The following is a 17,738-nucleotide window of genomic DNA, read 5'->3' as shown; positions in this document are numbered from 1 at the left end:
CAGCACGATCTTTTCACCCATGACTCTTGGTTCTGCTTTGTCAGTGCTGTTTAAGATGTGTTCGCCTTTGTGTGTGTGTGTGTGTGTGTGTGTGTGTGTGTGTGTGTGCGCGTGTGTGTGTGTCTGTGTAGGGGGAGAGGGGAGGGAAGGAGAGAAAGAGAAAATTAGAGAGTACGTATTTAGAGGCAGGATGACTAGTGCTGTGAATGATGTTTATCAGCTCCAAATTCCAGTTTGCTAACAAGAGTCTTAACGTGATAAATTCAGGGAAAGACCTTCTGTGTTTAGCAGCTCATTCTGAATATGCACGCCCAAAGGCACCCCCCTCCCCACTCACAGCTCCAGGAGGGATCCAGGAGGGTCTGCCCTTTAGATTTCTTGGCCAAACGTGACCCAGAGTGTCGCTGAAGTTTGAAACTACGTGGCATTTTACCTCAGGTCTACTGAGATATTTATCCAAATGTCCAGTCTTTCAGCCCAGCGATATTAAGAGAACATATTAATTAGTTGCTGGTGAGCGGGGAAGACAAATCTTTTAAAATTTTTTTTTAAGTTTTATTTATTTATTTTGAGAGAGCATGTGCATGAGCAGGGGAGGGGCAGAGAAAGAGAGGGAGAGAGAATCTCACACCGACTCCACGCTGTGAGCCCGGAGCCCAACGTGGGGCTTGAACTCAAGAACCATGAGATCATGACCTGAGCTGAAATCAAGAGTCTGCCACTTAACCGACTGAGCCACCCAGGCACCCCGAGAAGACAGATCTTAAGTCCCTCGCATTAATTTGTAAAAACTAACAAAAAAAAAAAACCCACTAAAACAAATTTTCTTTCAGCCCGCTTTTCCAATCCTGCCAAAGTAAATATTATCTTATTTAATCAGGGAGCGTTGGGACACCTAAGAGTTTGAAAAGCCTTGGAATGATGACATCCTCCTTGAAAAAACAAAATGGAGGGCTTTTTGTTTTGTTTTGTTTTTAACCTTCAGGTTCAAGAAACAAAATGCACGTTGTGCTTTTTGGAATGAAACTGTAGTTGGTATGCTGAGCTTAAATAGTATTGGTTAACCTGATTTCCCCCTCCGTGGGCTTTGGAAGGTGCAAACTGTAAGGTCCTGTGCCATCCAGGCCGCTCCAGAGAACAGAGTCCCTGCAGACTGTCCCCGAGGTCTGGGGGTTCTGGCTGCCGCACCTGCAGGGCACTCTTCTGGACTCATCGAATGTTACCGTTGAAAGGCGTGGTCCCAACCTCCCATCCAGGTAGTGAGCTCACACCCGCAGATCTTGGTTGCCATGAATAGAGATCGACTTCCTGTGCGCTGATGTTCCAGACGGGAGCCTTGACGGTTTTCTGCTACGCGCTGGTGTCTTGAGGAACCGTCCGTCCTGCATTAGCGGCTCAGGGCTTTGCTTTCGAGGGGTTCGCTTCTGTCCCAACCTTACTAAGATCTGGTGGGATCTCGGCTCTCCCGTGTGCCATCTTACTTCGTGGGCTGTATCGCTGCGGATGTGAAGCATCTGGCAGGGTGTTTCTTGAATCCCTAAGCGGCCGACATGGAGACATCTGAAATGAAGGGACTGTCAGCCCGGAGACAGGCTCTTGGTGGCTTGGTAAGGGGCCCGGCCACCGGCCCTGTTCCTGCTCCGTGTGTGTTGCAGTCAGAAGGATGCACAGAGGGCGTGCTGCTGAGATCTGGGCTGACACGAAGCCATGCGACAGCGACGTGGCTGTCGGTCAGTGGAGCTGGGATCCAAAGCCTCGACGGGCCGGAGGGTCTTGAGAATGTGGACGGCGGGGAACGGTGCGGTCTGGCTCTCAGACTGCGGGGTCGTGGCTTCGCAGTGGCACGTGGCTCAGAGGCTTGGTGGCCTTCACTGAGCGTGAGTCTGTAGAGGTTAGCGGCGTGGCGTTCGGAGGGAGGGAGATGGATGTTCCGTGTCACGTGTGTGCTCAGAACAAGCTGGGAGAGGTGCTTAAACAGGAGTCACGCTGTGTAAAAGTCGCTGCTTGACTTTTGAGGCATGTGGGGCCCCATTCTGTGCTGTAGGACGTCCTCTTCTCCCTCTGGTATGTCAGCCAGACCTTTTGCTCAGTCCTGATAGGCATTCCCCATCCTTATGGAGTACAAACTGAGGCCTGGGACGCTGAAATCTTGTCCTTGACTTGCCATCACATATTCAGTCCTTCCTGCCAGAGTCAGAGCCTTCAGCTGGAGGGGGACGGGGGGGGGGGGGACACAGCTGCATCCCCAGGTCTCAGATTCACAGTCCCTGGAGGGGCCATTTGGATTCCTCCTGACCCCGTCCCTGGTGACTCGGCAGCTGTGGACAGTGGCTGGGGGGATGATGCATTCTGGCAGCTTCTCTCCGGGCCCTGGATCTGTGCCCTGGGAAGATTGCACGCTTCCTGGCCCGGCTTCCCTCCCCCTGCCTTCCCTCTGACTCTCGCTACTTAAGGGCCTGACATCTTGGGTCACCTCGTCCCGCGAGGAGCCGCGCACTGCCACCCCCCTGACACGTAGGAAGTCCGCTGCCTTCTGGGCGAGGATGTTGGTGCTGCAGCCGCCGGTGAACTCAGCCGGTTCTCCCGAAGGAAGGCCCACTCTTCCGCAGACTGGTTTCCCCAGAGGGAGGCAGGGAAGCCAAACAGAGGTGAACTTGCCCTTGGCAGCTGGGAGCTCATGTGCCCCCCTGCACAGACCACCTGTCCTCCCGTGTCTGGGTTTCTTCGGGTGAAATGAGGTGAATGGCACCCATGTTGCAGGGTGCATGTGAGGACACAATGAGACCGTCTACACAAACCCTGTCTGACAGCGATGCTCGGTAGGCTTGATTTCCTTCTTCCCCAGCCTTCTCTCCAGAGGGCCTCTAACGAATGCCTTGTTGGACGGTCGGAGATGCGGGCTGGGATTAAAGCATCTCTAAAGTTCCTCGCATTCTGGCACTCCGATGCTCACTGTGTGCAGACTCTGGAACCCAGCTCAGCATGTGTGTGTTTGGAGGGGAGGTGCAGGGGGCGGCTGGGGGAGAGGGCGGCCAGAGGGCAGTGCTGGTGGCCAGGGCACCTCATACCTCCACTGGGGAGCAGTGGACCTCTTCTGACCAGTTGGGCGTCTGTGAGCTTGCTAGATTCTGACACATCCCTGTTGCCTTGGTAGCGAGGGAGCTGCTCATCATGAAAGGTATTCAAGTAGAGGCTGCAGGGCGTCTGGCAGGATTTCTGAGGTAGACAGGCTGGATTAGATCACTGAGAAGGTCGTGTCAAGTGCTGGGCGTTCATAACCCTGGGATGACACACTACAGCTCTTCAGACATCAGGCAGCCATGGCCGTGCCCTGTGACCTTGGTGCGGCCTCGTTGCCATCCCAGGGAAGGGACTTGGGCTGTACCAAAGCTGTAGAATCAACTCCGGAATGATTGGAAATTTCCTCAGGAGTAAGGGACTTGATAAAAGGAGTCGAGTGCAGAGTCTTTTTTTTTTAAATTTTTTTAATGTTTCTTTATTTTTTGAGAGAGAGAGAGAGAGAGAGAGAGAGAGAGACGCAGAGAGGCAGAGAGAGAGGGAGACACAGAATCCGAAGCAGGCTCCAGGCTCCGAGCTGTCAGCACAGAGCCTGACGCGGGGCTCGAACCCACGAGCTGTGAGATCATGACCTGAGCCGAAGTTGGACGCTTAACTGACTGAGCCCCCCCCCCGCCCAGGCGCCCCAAGTGTAGTCTTCATTGTCAGTAACAAGGACTGGGATGCGGGTGTGGGTGTGGAGAAGGATCTGCCTGGCCCGGGGATCAGTGACCCTGAGCCTCCTTGGCCCCGGGGACCAGTGATGCTGAGCGTCTACAGGTGGAGCTGGGGCTGCTGAGCAAGCCGACCCTGGCCTGCGGGGCTCAGGTCGTGCGGTCCGCCAGTCTTTCCTTCCCGCTGCCCACACACCTACTGTGGAGACACGGCAGACGTGGTAGAGACCCTGTTCTCAGCCTTAGGGAACTTCCCCCAGAATGCAGCACCAACGTGGTCCTGGCAGGAGAGGCAGAAGCCTGGGCAGGAATAACATGTGGGGCAAACATACCTCGTTTTACCCAACCTGAGCTTAAGGGGACAAAAAGAAAGCTCACGAAAGGAGCTTATGAAAGGTCTGTAGATGTTTTGAACAGTCTAGAAACACAGCGATGAATGCTCTAGCTACGGAGGACTGTCGTGGTGTTACAAAAGGAAGCTCAGAAGATTTCAGGGACGCCCGGCTCGGGACGGCCCCACCTTGCCAGCGAAGGCGGCCGGTGGGGAGGAAATGCGGGCCATGCATTCTTTCAGGTGTGGGACGGTTCCAGAGAGGCCCAGGAAACAGCGGCTCTGAGGCCAGAAAGCCTACTTGGGAAGCAGGGTGATAGAAACAGGTGCGTGATCTCAGGCCCCGTTAGAAGGGTGTCTAAGGAGTAAGCCCAGGGAAGACCGGAGGGTCCAAGTCAGGAGTCCGCCAGTGCGTGTGGCGTGGGGTAGACTTAATTCGCCTTTATGACAGCCAAGCCTCTCCACGCACGTTGTGGACCCCATTCCTCCTGTCTTCTCAAGGGCTTGGCACCTGCGGTGTCTCGTCTCCTCCACAGTCCCTCTTACCACTGGATGATTCCCATAACCCAACAGACGTGCTCCGGTTTCTCCCGTCTTTACCAGTTCTGCCCGTACCTGTGTGTTCCCTCTAGCCGGTGCCCGGTTCTAAGGGTCCCTTCCTGGTCTCTTCTTCCTCTTATCTTATCCACTCCTCAAACCATTTCCGTGGTCCCTGCAACTTCACTGTACCTCCTCTTGTCCACGTCAACAATGACCTCCTTCTTGCCAGACCCAGGGGACCCATCTCTGGTCTCATCTTATTCAGTCTCCCAGGGCCGTTCAAGGTAGTCGGTTGCTCTATTTGATGCTGAACCCATCCATGGTCCAATATTTGTCTTTTTCCCCCCTTTATTCCTCTCTAAATGATTACCAGTTTTAATCTCTTTGGCTGGCTCCTCCTCTACTCACGGCTAGACATTAGAATTGTGGAGGGTCCCAGACAAAGCCCTCTTGTCTCTTTTCTCTTTCAGGAGGTGTGTATATATGAAAACGTAAACAATGACTTCCAGATCTCTGGCTTCAGGCTGAGACTGCGTTTCTGAGCTCCAGACTTGCATATGACAAGCCAACCCAAGCTCTCCACTTGGATGCCACGAAGGCATCTCAGATGCCACGCGACTCAAACACAGCTATCACCTCTCTGCCCCTCTCTTCCTGCTGGGGCTGCCCATCTATGGTGCTCCTTTATGGCCTGCTGCTCAGGCCAGAACCCCAGAAATTATCTTTGATTCCTCCCTTCTTCTCACCCACCAGCAACTCTTGGAGGACCTACTTCTGGCCTATTCAGCTCTCCCTTCTCCACTGGCATCACTTCGTCCGGGGAGTCATCTCTTCTCACCTGGATTAGTGCAGCCGCCTCCCAGCTGGTCTTTATGGCTCCATTGCTGCCTCCTCTAACCCCTCCTCCATGAAGCAGTCAACCTTTGAGATACTCCTGGTGGTTCTCTAACCCCTTGCCTGGGCCCACAGTGCTCTGAATGTCCTGCCTCTTCCTTCCGTTCTCTCTCGTCTCCCCTTCAGCTTCTCTCTTCCTCATCCACACGGGATCAGCCTCACTGACTCTTTCTGCAAACTCAACCTTATTCTCCTATCACCCTGTTTGCTTCCTTTAGAGCACGTAGAACTTTCTTCCTCTTGTTTATGGATTTGTTTACATACTAGGTGTCTCTTCGCCTTAGAAGGTAACCTCCGTAAAAACAAGGACCTCCTCTTTCTTGTTCCTCAGTGTACCCAGAGCTCTTAGAATGGTTCCAGGCATATAGTAGGTGCTCAGTAAATACATGTGGAATGTATAGGTCACTAAATATAAATCACTATAGTAGGGGGCCCCTTGTATTCAGGGAGCTGTTTTCAGGTGATGCTCCCAGACACCTCCCAACGACCCCCCCCCCTTTTGGTAACTAGATCTGTGTCTTCACACATAGCTGCTCATGGGTTCTGGGCCTGCCTTCTGCTCTGTGGTGCCAGGCACACATGGCAAGTCTTCTTAGGCATTTAAAATTATCATTCTATGAACACTGAAGGCAAAAGAGGCAAATCACAACTACAGCAACTAATTCTCATGGACTATTCGCTAGGCGTTTTAGTAATCAGGTTACCTGAACTGTCTTAAGATGAAATCCATCGTTTTCTTGCAGTTATGCAAGATTTCTCCTGAGCTTTACCTAGATGTGTTTTTCTTTCGTGAGAATAATTGATCTTTGACACATATTCAGACTTCCCAGGAAACATACACAGAAGTAAGAAATTATATCATTAAATTCACCTCCTATTTCCACATGGACTTTTTTATTTCCATCTCACTGTTTTTTTAATTAAAAAAATTAATTAAAATTTCCATCTCACTGTTTTTTTTAATTAAAAAAAATTAAAAAAAATAAAAAAATTTTAACCTTTATTTATTTTTGACAGAGACAGATTATGAGCAGGGGAGGGGCAGAGAGAGAGGGAGACACAGAATCTGAAGCAGGCTCCAGGCTCCAAGCTGTCAGCACAGAGCCTGAGGCGGGGCTCAAACTTGTGAACTGTGAGATCGTGACCTGAGTCAAAGTTGGACAGTTAACCGACTGAGCCACCCAGGCACCCCTCACTTTTGTTTTTTGAGCCTGATAAAATTGAAAGATTGGAAAAACAGGTCAGAAAGCAGAAGGTAATCAGCCATAGCTATAATCAAGCTGTTTTTTTTCCCTATGCTAATAAATACTGAGGAGTGAAAACGTTAGTACTGGAGAGGTTTTTGCTTTTTCTAGTATTTCATGTTGAGAGCCATAAAAGAGCACTAAGATGTGTGAGAGCCATGTTGTCTCTGTGGGGTCTGTGGTATTAGCTCCTCTTCCTTTTCCTTCCCAGGCCACTTAGAGATAATGTCCAGCAGTGATCAGAACGCTGGCTGGCCGGGTGTGATAGATGCAGTCTGTACCTCTGGCGGGGCCTGGACAGACTTCCCTGCCAGACCTTTAACACCCTGGCTTTGCTGCAGGCTGCAAGTGACCCCATAACTTTGGCAACACAGCCTTCCCAATAGAAGCTGGCGTAACAGAGAAAACCGGCTCAGAACACAGCGGTGGTCTGAACACTGAGGTGACAGCCCTGTGTCAAGGGAGGCTTTGCTGCTTAACAGAACTTTTACAGGTGATTTTCCTATTTTCCTCACTTCAGACTAGAGTAATCCAGACTCAAGCAAGCCACTCTGAGGGAAAGCAAGGGGGACGTGGGGATGCATGGCTCTGGGAAGATTCCTGTCACCCACTTGGTGCTGCAACCCTCGTGTGAATGAAATTTAATAAGAAAATCTTGAAATGTTTGTGAACAGTCTAGGGCTAACCAAAAGAGAGAGTTATCTGTTCTAAGTGCCTTCACAAAGGTATCACATACTGATTTCTCTCTCTTTTTTTTAAAGTTTACTTATTTATTTTGAGAGAGAGAGAGCTTGTGAGTGAACACACAAGAAGGGCGGGGGCGGGGGATCCCAAGAAGGCTCTGTGCCGTCAGCACAGAGTCCAACGCGAGGCTCGAGTTCACGAACTGCGAGTTCATGGCCTGAGCTGAAACCAAGAGTCAGATGCTTGACCTGGCGCCACCATGGCGCCACTGCTTTCTCTTCTTAAAGCGTGGTGTTCAAATGGACGTTTTGCTTTAACCAGAGTTCCTGCTTCAGTTTGAGAATGTGACCATTGGGGGAGCAGAGGTATTTGAGGGGTGCTTTTACTGCACCCTCTTCCTGTTTGCAGAGAGTGTTTTCCTCAGGGTAACACCTGTGGCCTCTTTCTTGGATTCTTAACTCCCGCCCAGACAGGGGGAGTGAGGTCTCCTGTGGGAGACGTAGTCCTTGATCGGTGTCCTTGGATCGGATGGGGCTGCACACTGGGGGCTCCCCACCTCCTGTGTCTCTTTCATCCATTTTCAACAGTCAAGGCAGCGATCCGTGTAGCCTCCAGCACCTTCTCGCTTGGGCTTCCCCAGGCTGGAGGTGATGACAAGTGATGGTAGCAAGTCCACTGGGTCGTTGTACCCAACCCATAGTGTCTAAGAGATGACGTCCTCCCTCCTGACTCCCCTCAACCCTGACGGCGGGGGCTTATGTCTAATGCTTCAGACGCCAGCGCATGAGCCTTTCCTTGAACCAAATGGAGTCTTCCTGCACGAGCCATGTTTATTTCATCTTGGATTTTTACATAAACATACAAAGCATTAGGAGAAAGTAAAGTCTCAAAGGAAATATGCCAAAACAATTAAACGTGGTTATTATAGGTTGAGGGGATTATGGGGCGATCTTTGTTTTCTTTTGTGTTCCTCCGTATCTTCAAAGGTTTCTTCGATGAATGTGGATTTCTTTTGTAGTGGGGAAAAAAATTTATTTCTCACTCCTTCACCAAACAAACAAAAACAGGAAGGAAGGAAGGAAGACAGGAAGGGAGGAAGGAAGCAAAAGAAAGAAAGTCCTAGAAACAATGGATTTGTAACAACAACACTTAATAATCAAGTTAACCGCAGGGCGCCTGAGCGGCTCAGTCAGTTGAGCGTCCGACTTCAGCTCAGGTCATGATCTGTCGGTCTGTGAGTTTGAACCCTGCATCGGGCTCTGTGATCACAGCTCGGAGCCTGGAATCTGCTTTAGATTCTGTGTCTCCATCTCTCTGCTCCTTCCCTGCTCATACCTCTCTCTCTCTCTCTCTCTCTCTCTCCTTCTCTTTCTCTCAAAAGTAAATAAACATTAAAAATTTTTTTTTAAATAATCAAGTTAACCACACTGTAGCTGAATCATTGGAGGGTTGTGGGGAGGGGGCAGGTGTCGGGGAATAAATAACCGTGTGCGCCAACTTGAGGTGAAGCTGTGTGATATCCTAGCCTACCAGTGCCTCAACACAGACACCTGGTGCATCTCACACCTTGGCCTTTACTAAGAGAGGTCACTTCCCTTTTCTTACTACAGACTTTAGTGGGTACAATCACGGTTTTTCGGGGGTGCTCACTGGAGCCTCGTTTGTAACCAGGTGACCTTGCCTTTCAGACCGCAGCAGAGAAGTCTCCTGGAGCGTATTTCCTTCCTGAGTTTGCACTTTCCCCTCAGGGAAGTTTCCTCGAAGACACGACCGGGGAGCAGTTCCTCACCTACCGCTATGATGACCAGGTAAGAACCTCATAAAAGAGCTTACCTTTGGCTTTGCCATTTGCCGACGGGCAGGAAGTGGTTTCTCAAAAATAACTTCAAAATAATTGTGTTTTCCCCCTTGGCACAGCTAACACGATACGCCTTTGGCTCTCTGGAGTGATCCCGAGACTGCTGGCCTGCCCATGCTTGTATACAATTTCCTACGCAATGTGTGGCTCTTGCTCTGGTGGGGAGGTTGGCTTGAGTCACTTTTTTCTTACTTTCATCAGAAATATACATGACGGCTTCGTTCATTTTACTCATCACCAAATTTATTATTCAGTTCTGAAGTTGTCCAACGGCACTGTTTTCTGTTTTCTTTCTTTTTGTTTTTTTAAATATAAATTATTGTCAAATTGGTTTCCATACAGCACCCAGTGCTCATCCCAACAAGTGCCCTCCTCAATGCCCATCACCCATTTCCCCTCTCCCCCACCCCCCGTCTACCCTCAGTTTGCTCTTAGTCCTGAAGGGTCTCTTATGGTTTGTCTCTCTCCCTCTCTGTAACTTTTTTTTTTTAACCTTCCCCTCCCCTGTGGTCTTCTGTTAAGTTTCTCAAAGAGCACTGTTTTCTGATTAGGCATTAATTTTTTCTCTCTCTTAGCTTTTACCTCCTTTCTTTTGACTGTGCCGACATTGATTTTTTTTTTCCTTCCCAAGCCCATTTTCCAGAAGGGAACAGGGTAGGGGTGGCTGTGTGTGTGTGTGTGTGTGTGTGTGTGTGTGTGTGTGTGTGTGTGTGTTTCAAGGACTTCCCAACGGCTCACCGCGGAACAAGGCTGTGCCTGGCGGAGGCGTGCAAGCTGGGCACTGGGCGCCGTGCTTCTCTTCCACTCGCGGCTCACGTTGTCGCCTTAATGGCGTTAAGGGTCATACACATCTTTGAGGTCACTCACACCTTGTCTGCAGCAGCGTGGGTCAACTCTGCCAGATGCAGAGGGTTCTAGCCGGTAGGGCCTGAATTCACCGGGCGGTCGGGGAGGGTTTTGGAGGATTTGGCGGATCTTGGTACCCACAGGGCCGGGTGCAGATGCAGAATGGGGCTACACTGTGTTCTCAGGGCACACGATGGGGTGGAAGAAGACGGGCCTATGACCGAGGTGTCCTCCTCCGTGTGGTCAAAGCTGGCAAGTTCGGGCTTGAGTGCAGCAACTGGTTCGCAGGTGGAAGGTGCTCCTCAGGAGCAGAGGCTCTGGCCGCGTGGGCAGATGTGAGACGTGACAGCAGGGAGCGGTCCGGCTGTGGGCAGGCCGTTCCGATCCTCTAAGCTGCTGCTGAGTGTGGCCTGTGCTCGGGACATTTGGCCGTGGGGCTGGGGTTGGGGTGAGCCGCACGGGGACCCACCTGTGGGCAGGGGGCTACCCGGGGGCTCAGGGGCAGGAGTGAGATAAAGACTAATTGTTTTTTTAAGTCTGTTTGTTTTGAGAGAGAGAGAGCAGGGGAGGGACAGAGAGAGAGAGAGAGAGAGAGAATCCCAAGCAGGCTTCGCACTGTCAGTGCAGAGCACGATGTGGGGCCTCAAACCCTCAAACCGTGAGATCATGACCTGACCTGAAACCAAGAGTTGGGTGTTTAACCGACTGAGCCCCCCGGCTGCACCGAGACCAATTTTTAATAAAAAATTTCGACATACAATCAGGATTTTCAAGTGTCTCGAGAAATGAGTGTGTGAATAGTTACTGTGGGCAGCAGGGCTGGGCAAGGGATGATCCCGTGTTCACATAATGGGGCCCGGTTAACACTTTGGATGGGCTTTGGGGCCTGGTTGCTACGTTCTCGTTAAGTTGCTTTCTGCCCTTCTCCCCGGTGGATTTTTACAGGGCCTGTGATTTATGGCTCCTTGTAATCGAGAAATCAATGATCCAACAGGTTTTCATAGGACAACTTCAGGGAACTAATTGAGAAGGCATTACGTGATAAAAGAGGGCATCTGGAAAACCATGAGCTATGTACTTTTTAATTCAAGAGTGGTTAATGCCCGCTCCAGGTTCTACAGACATTATCCTTAATATAATAACAGTTACAAGCTGGAGGAAAGTAAGTTCCCTCAGCCTTTTCAAAAGGCCGAAAGAAGACTCTTTAAAAAATGTTTTTTAATGTTTATTTTTGAGAGAGACAGAGACAGAGTGTGAGCAGGGGAGGGGCAGAGAGAGAGGGAGACACAGAATCGGAAACAGGCTCCAGGCTCTGAGCCATCAGCCCAGAGCCCGACGCGGGGCTCGAACCCACGAACTGTGAGATCATGACCTGAGCTGAAGTCGGACGCTCAACTCACTGAGCCACCAGGCACCCAGGCCTAAAGGAGATCTTAAAAGTGTGTGGCATACTGTGGAAATGTTGTCCTAAGACATGGTGTTCCAAAAAGCCCCAACGAATAGCATATGAAAACATTCTGTATTCTCCCCACCGTGTGTTTCCCTTAAGGGAAAGGAATAAGGTCACACTAGAACCAGTCGATAACAGCACCTGCTTTCTGCTAACAAAGACCAAGCAAACAGGCTGCACAGGCCTTTGCACCAAACTCGGTGTATTTCCTGAGTGAACTTCCAGAATGTTCTCAGCTAGAGACGATCCATCACCCCATGCCTTGGTTCCCTTTCCTCTTAACGCTGAGCGTGCTGGCCGCATCGTACTAGGGGGAGCCTCTCGGGCAGAGGGACGAGAGAATGAGTCCAACCTCGCCCAGTGAGAGAACTCCCCTGGGTCTGCACCATGCAGTGAAACATGAACACCAATTAAGAGCATTGCTTTGGTTTTGAATCCCTGTTGTGACATGTGACCGCTTGACTTCCCTTGTGACTCTGGACCCGTTACTTCACTTCGCACATCACACTTCCTGTGTGAAATGCAGACGTGGATGGTCTCTACCCTGTGGAAATGCTTTAAGGCTGAATGGAGGTAATTCATACAGGTGTCTCTGCACAGGGCCTGCTGCATGTAAGCACTGAATGTAGATACTGTTATTACTGATACGCTTCGCAGAGGCCCCATTTGGAGAATCTCAGATATGCTTATGCTGCAGAGGAGGAAGAGGCATATTCTCCATTGACATCGGGGGACCTTGAGCCATACTTAAATTAACTTATTAAGGCACGGCACGATATAGGCAAGTGCACGCGTATCTGAAGGGGAGAACTTGACGAATTTTTAAATGTCTTTATACCTGTGTCGTCGCACCCAGATCAAGAAATGGAGCGTTTGCAACACCCTAGTTTCCTCCCACTGAAGAAATAACGCCGTTCTGGCTTCTGTCATGATTATACTTTTGCTTTTTATTTGTAATTTTACATGAATGGAGTCGTATAGCACGTACCCATACGTGTCTGGCCTCCCTCATACGGCATCGTGTCGGAGAAATTTGACAAGTTGGCGGGTCCGACATAATTTAGGCTTTGACGTCCCTGTAAGTTGTATTCTTTGGAACAAGTTGTCCCGTACTGGGACACCACAGTGACTTCGGTGGCATGAGGCATTGTTCCTGGCTCAGAATTTCCCCAGCTGTCCCTAAAAGGTTTTCAGGGCTGTCCCTCCCTCACCGAGCCCACATCCGGAGGGTGGTGGGGGGCAGTTGTCTGGTGTACCTGTCACCTGCCTTCCGCCCCCCGCCCCCCATCACCTGCTGGCGTTGCCTGGCTAGGAACAGGTGCGGGTGGGTGCGAGTGGCCGTCCAGGCTGGTGTCTGTGCTGTCACACTTGCAGATTTGTGCAGACGCCCCTTTCTGCTGGGGCAGCGGCCTGAAGCCAGAGTGACACAGAGAGCTTCTGTCCTTGAAGCTGCAGCCTGCCTCTAGAAGTGATAGCATCGGGACTGGGTTCCCGAGGATTGTCCTACCCACAGAGCGCTCGTTTGATAAAATGGGAAGCAGGCAGGTGGTAGATCGCTATTTGCCGTCTTCAACCGTCCTCGTAGGGCTTTTTCGAGTATTTCATCCCGGCCTACTTTGCACGAAGACCTTTAAGGTCACCCTTCCAATGGCTCCTAGAGGAGGTGTCTGGAAAACGCATAACCCTGAGGCCAGTAAAGCACAGCTGTGATGTAGGCTGCGTTTAATGAGTCACATAAAAGGCGCACTATGGATTATGCAGGGGCCGAGGCGGCTTCTGGTGCAGGAAAGCGGTGCCGAAGCCAACTGGGTAACCGTGTGGTTCGGGGCAGACCGGCTGGTAGTCAGGCAGCCCTCGTCTTGCTTCTGCTATGAATCAATCAGCTCGTAATTTAACAACGGTTTTCAGCATCTTCGCCGTCAGATTTCAGCGTCAGATTCTCCATTTGTTTTGAAAAACAAGGTGACTGTGTTGCATGATCCGGATGCCTTCCACTTTGAAATTGTTGGGTTTTTTGTCTGTTTATTTTTTTATTTTTATTTTTATTTTTTTTAAACTACAGCTAGAATAGTCCACACTGCAGAGTGCTAATTGGATCATTCCGATTCTCAAGGTGGACCTGCCAGCAGCACAGTAAACTGTTACTTAGAGAATCATAGAATTTTACAGCTGCCGCGGACCTTGGCTCAACGCCTCGTTTTACGAGTCAAGGAAACAGAGACTCTGGATGTGTAAGTGACCAACTCAAGGACACCCAGACAGGTGTTTGAAAAAACTAAGACTACTGCACTCCGATTTCAGGCTGCCCCTCTGAGATATAGCTGCGTGCTCCTTTCAAGAGAATCACCCAGAAAATGATCTCCTTTCCTCGTAATCCTGCTTCTGCTGTTAAACCTTAGCAGACCGTACTAGACCCAAGGGAATGACTTAATATCACTGAGTTGCTTCCTCAGCTCATTCTTAACTTAGCACCTTCAGGACTTAAGAATTAGCTATGCCGATGGCATTTATACACATGATTATTATCACACTAGGAACGACATTTTTCCTTCAAAGTCCGGGCGGAACACGATAGCTGATGTTAAAATGGCGCTGACTTCCCATTTGGTGAGCATATCCTTGCAATGGAAGCATCCTGACATTTGGTTGCATCAGTCATACAAGGTGGTTAACCCGTGTTCGGTGAAGGGCTTGTGGTCCAGAAACTTGTTAGCCCGCCAGTCTCTGGGGTAAATTCTTTTGTCATTGCTCATGGTGGTTTTGGAGTTTATCCCAGGGAGGACCTGTTCACAGGCAAACGGCTGAAGGCCGGTCGGTTCTAGGAAGCGGAGTCTTGAATTGTGCAGTTTGTTCTCTCCCTGTGGCCGTTGTGGCGGTCAGTCACGTCGCCCGTGTCTCCTTCTGGGAAGGAGGAAGGCAGCCCTCACCATCCTCGCCTGTAGTGCACTGCAACTTTAAACTTGGGGCCTCCAAGGTTTATTATGGGGACAGATTTAAAAGTCTGTTCCAGGCTAGTCTTTCTTGGTGGGAAGTCATTTCTTTTTTTTTTTTTTTTTAAAGTTAGCGAAACTTGGGGCACCTGGAATGCTCAGTCCTCTAAGCGTCCGGCTTCGGCTCGGGTCATGATCTCACAGTTCATGGGTTCGAGTCCTGCGTCAGGCTCTGTGCTGACAGCTCAGAGCCTGGAGCCTGCTTCGGACTCTCTGTCTCCCTCTCTCTCTCGGCTCCTCCCCGACTTGCACTTTGTCTCTCAAAATAAGTGGACGTCAAAAAAAAAAAAAATGGAGACTCTACATTGACAAGAAAAAGCTAGCGAAACTCTTGGTCTTGCACAAAGTAGTCTTTTATTTTTGTGGGTTTTCGTTGTTGTTGTCGTTGTGTGTGTGTGCGTTTAGCGTTTGTTAGGTGTAGGGAAATACGGAAGGTGTGTCTTCCCAGACCTTGTGGGTTTGCTGGAATACTTACTGGCAACCGTCGTGGGATAAAAGGAGGTTACACACCCTTAGGAATCAGCGCCCATGTTCGTTTTCCCGTGGCGCGTGCATGGTCTTCGCCTGCATACATGCTGGTGTAACGTGTGCCTTGCCACCTTTCGAGGACGAGACACACAGAGGCAGAACAAAGCTTTAATAACTTGGACTCCAGGCAGGCGGGACAAGGCTGGGTGTTGAGTTAGTGGTGGGTTCTGACTTCCCCCAAATTAACCTAGGGTGAATTCCGATGTAAGCGGGTAGCCATGCAGAACACGCCTTGATTTCGTGTTGCAGAGGTCCTTGTACACCTGTTTGTACCCATCATGCCTTCTCCTCTGTGACCTTCTCAATTAGGTTCAGTTACTACCTTCAGTTAGGTAAGGAGCCCCTAATTTGGCGTGTGTTTTGTCTCTTCACTGCCCACGTTTAAGTGGATTCAAGATTTTTTTTTAAGTTAAAAATTCTGTTTCCTACACTCTGATCTATCACTTCCCTCAGTGACCAGTTGATTTTCAAATTCTTACTGTCTCTTGCTACTTTTCCCTATGCCCTTTAGCTCTTACAATCTGACTTCGCACATCTCCCTTGCCCTGCCCCAGCCTTGCCTTCGACGGGTGTCCTTTTTAAGAATTTGAGTTACGCTCCCGAGATCAAACCCAGACTCTCATGTGACTCATTCCGTGTCTGTAAAATTGTGTACTTGTAAAATCCTAAGGCGTTATAATGCTATGGATGGGGTCACAGTTGACTCTTTCCTTTCTTGGACGCCATTGACCGCCTGTTGGTATGATTTCTCAGTTCAAAATGCCTCTCCAACTTGTGTTTTCTCTACTGTTTCCATTGCCGGGGAGGCGGAGGGCTGGGTCTGTGGCCCTGACAGGCATTTGGAATTATAGCAAGTCAGAGTGGGAAGGACATGTAGGGATTCTGTTTTTTCAGGTGAGGAACCCCAGCCCCAGAGAGGAACAGGGTCTTACCCAAGATCACACAGCCAAGGCGGTAGCAAAGCCAAGTGCCTGTTCTTTGCCCTTAAGCTCAGTTAAGACATTTTTACATCTAATCTGTGGGAAGGAAAAGTATGAGAGAAATGTTTGAATGAATTTTTAATACTAGTAGTAATAATAATATGTTAATAACGAAGTCTTTGTAGAGTCTCATTTCCAAACTTCTTTTAAAAGTCTTTTTTCTTAAACCCTTATGACAAACCTAATTTTTCTTCTCCTTTTTAAAATTTTTTTTTTCAAGGTTTATTTATTTTTGGGACAGAGAGAGACAGAGCATGAACGGGGGAGGGTCAGAGAGAGAGGGAGACACAGAATCGGAAACAGGCTCCAGGCTCTGAGCCATCAGCCCAGAGCCCGACGCGGGGCTCGAACTCACTAGCCGCGAGATCGTGACCTGAGCTGAAGTCGGAGGCTTAACCGACTGCGCCACCCAGGCGCCCCCTTTTTTTTTTTTTTAATTTTTTTTTCCTTCTCCTTAATGTAACTATTGACTTACGCATTTTTTTTTCCTAAGGAGAAGAAATCTGTTTGCCGTGAGTACATCTTTCTCGAAGGAACTTCTTCTGAACTTTTCACGAATATCTTGGCGATGAGCTTCCTGGTGGTTCAGCTGTTGGCAGGCCTCAAGAAACATCACTTGACATTTCCAAGTTGTTTATGTAATAGTTTGTAACTTGGGAAGTGTATACCAACTTCTGAAATTTCTGGTGGAGGAAGATAGACACAGCCCTCGCACGTATAGGGTATTGTCAGCTCCTTCCCCGGTCAAAATGAACGCTCGCGTATTCTCCGGATAGGAGAGTTTCCGTGTTGTTTCTGGCCTGTGTGGATAATGTTTTTAAGCAGCACGCCACTTGAGCTTGAATAGCTCATTCCTTTGTTAGTGAGTCATCTTGGTCAGATGCAGCTATGCTCCTTAAATATTCCAAAGATTTAGCGATCTAATGAGAAAGCGAGCTCATGGTCTGTGAGGAGAAGACAAGAATGTGTTAATTGGAATGACTTGTACTCTGTTCCCAGTCGAGGCACAGAGCAAATGCATGAATGTCGTGCATGCGGCGGCACATGCTGTTCCGACCGGCTCTGGCACACGTGAACGCTGAATTCCATTGTCATCGAGCTTTTTGCAAATCAGCTGCTTCTCAAGCGTGAAAGAATGGGGTCTGTTACTGGAGACTCGGGCTCTGGCTTTTGAACTACGCGGACACTTTCCTCTTCTAGCGCTGTCTTCCTAGACTCATTTGGAGGGGGGGTGGGTACTGTGTACTATTATTATTTTTTGTCCCTTTCACCAGGTAGGTTACATGGTGGGTATGGGTGGCGTAAAGGTCAAGACAGCCCCAAACGCAGCTTCCCCTGCAAGTCACGAGTGCTGAGAGACGGGTCCCGTCCTGACGATGCCCTTGCTGTCTGTGCTCAGACATCCCTTCTCCCTGAGAGCAGGCTGGTCCCTGCTCAGAGATGCTCTGTCTTCAAGCACCGTGAGACTGGGTCGCTTCAGGCAACTCCACTGCGTCACCCCCTCCGCTTGGACGAAAGTAAGTGCGCTCACCTCTCAACCTCTCATCTCTGCCGCCGAACACGAGTTCCTCTGCAGGGGATGCCAGGGCTGGTGTTCTGCTGTGGCAAAGGCAGAGGTCTCGTTCGTGTCTGCCGTCTTGGAAAAGTGCGGGACTTGGGACA

The 17,738-nt window shown here is 49.8% G+C and overlaps 1 protein-coding gene across 2 annotated transcripts in view; it reads left to right on the top strand.

Annotated features, from left to right (window-relative positions):
* The window catches only part of ADAMTSL3 (ADAMTS like 3), a 351,370-nt gene that overhangs the window by 40,068 nt on the left and 293,564 nt on the right, over positions 1-17,738 (top strand). The window contains exon 3 of one of the 2 annotated variants that reach the window (XM_023254830.2): positions 9,113-9,232. In XM_023254830.2, the coding sequence (XP_023110598.2) occupies positions 9,113-9,232 (120 nt within the window). Of the gene's footprint in view, positions 1-9,112; positions 9,233-16,544; positions 17,594-17,738 lie in introns of those variants that run through there. The other variant, XM_045058725.1, reaches the window with a different exon arrangement.

Source organism: Felis catus, chromosome B3 (genome assembly GCF_018350175.1).
Source record: "Felis catus isolate Fca126 chromosome B3, F.catus_Fca126_mat1.0, whole genome shotgun sequence".
Classification (NCBI taxonomy): Eukaryota; Metazoa; Chordata; class Mammalia; order Carnivora; family Felidae; genus Felis; species Felis catus.
This window is presented reverse-complemented; position numbering and strand designations above follow the sequence as displayed.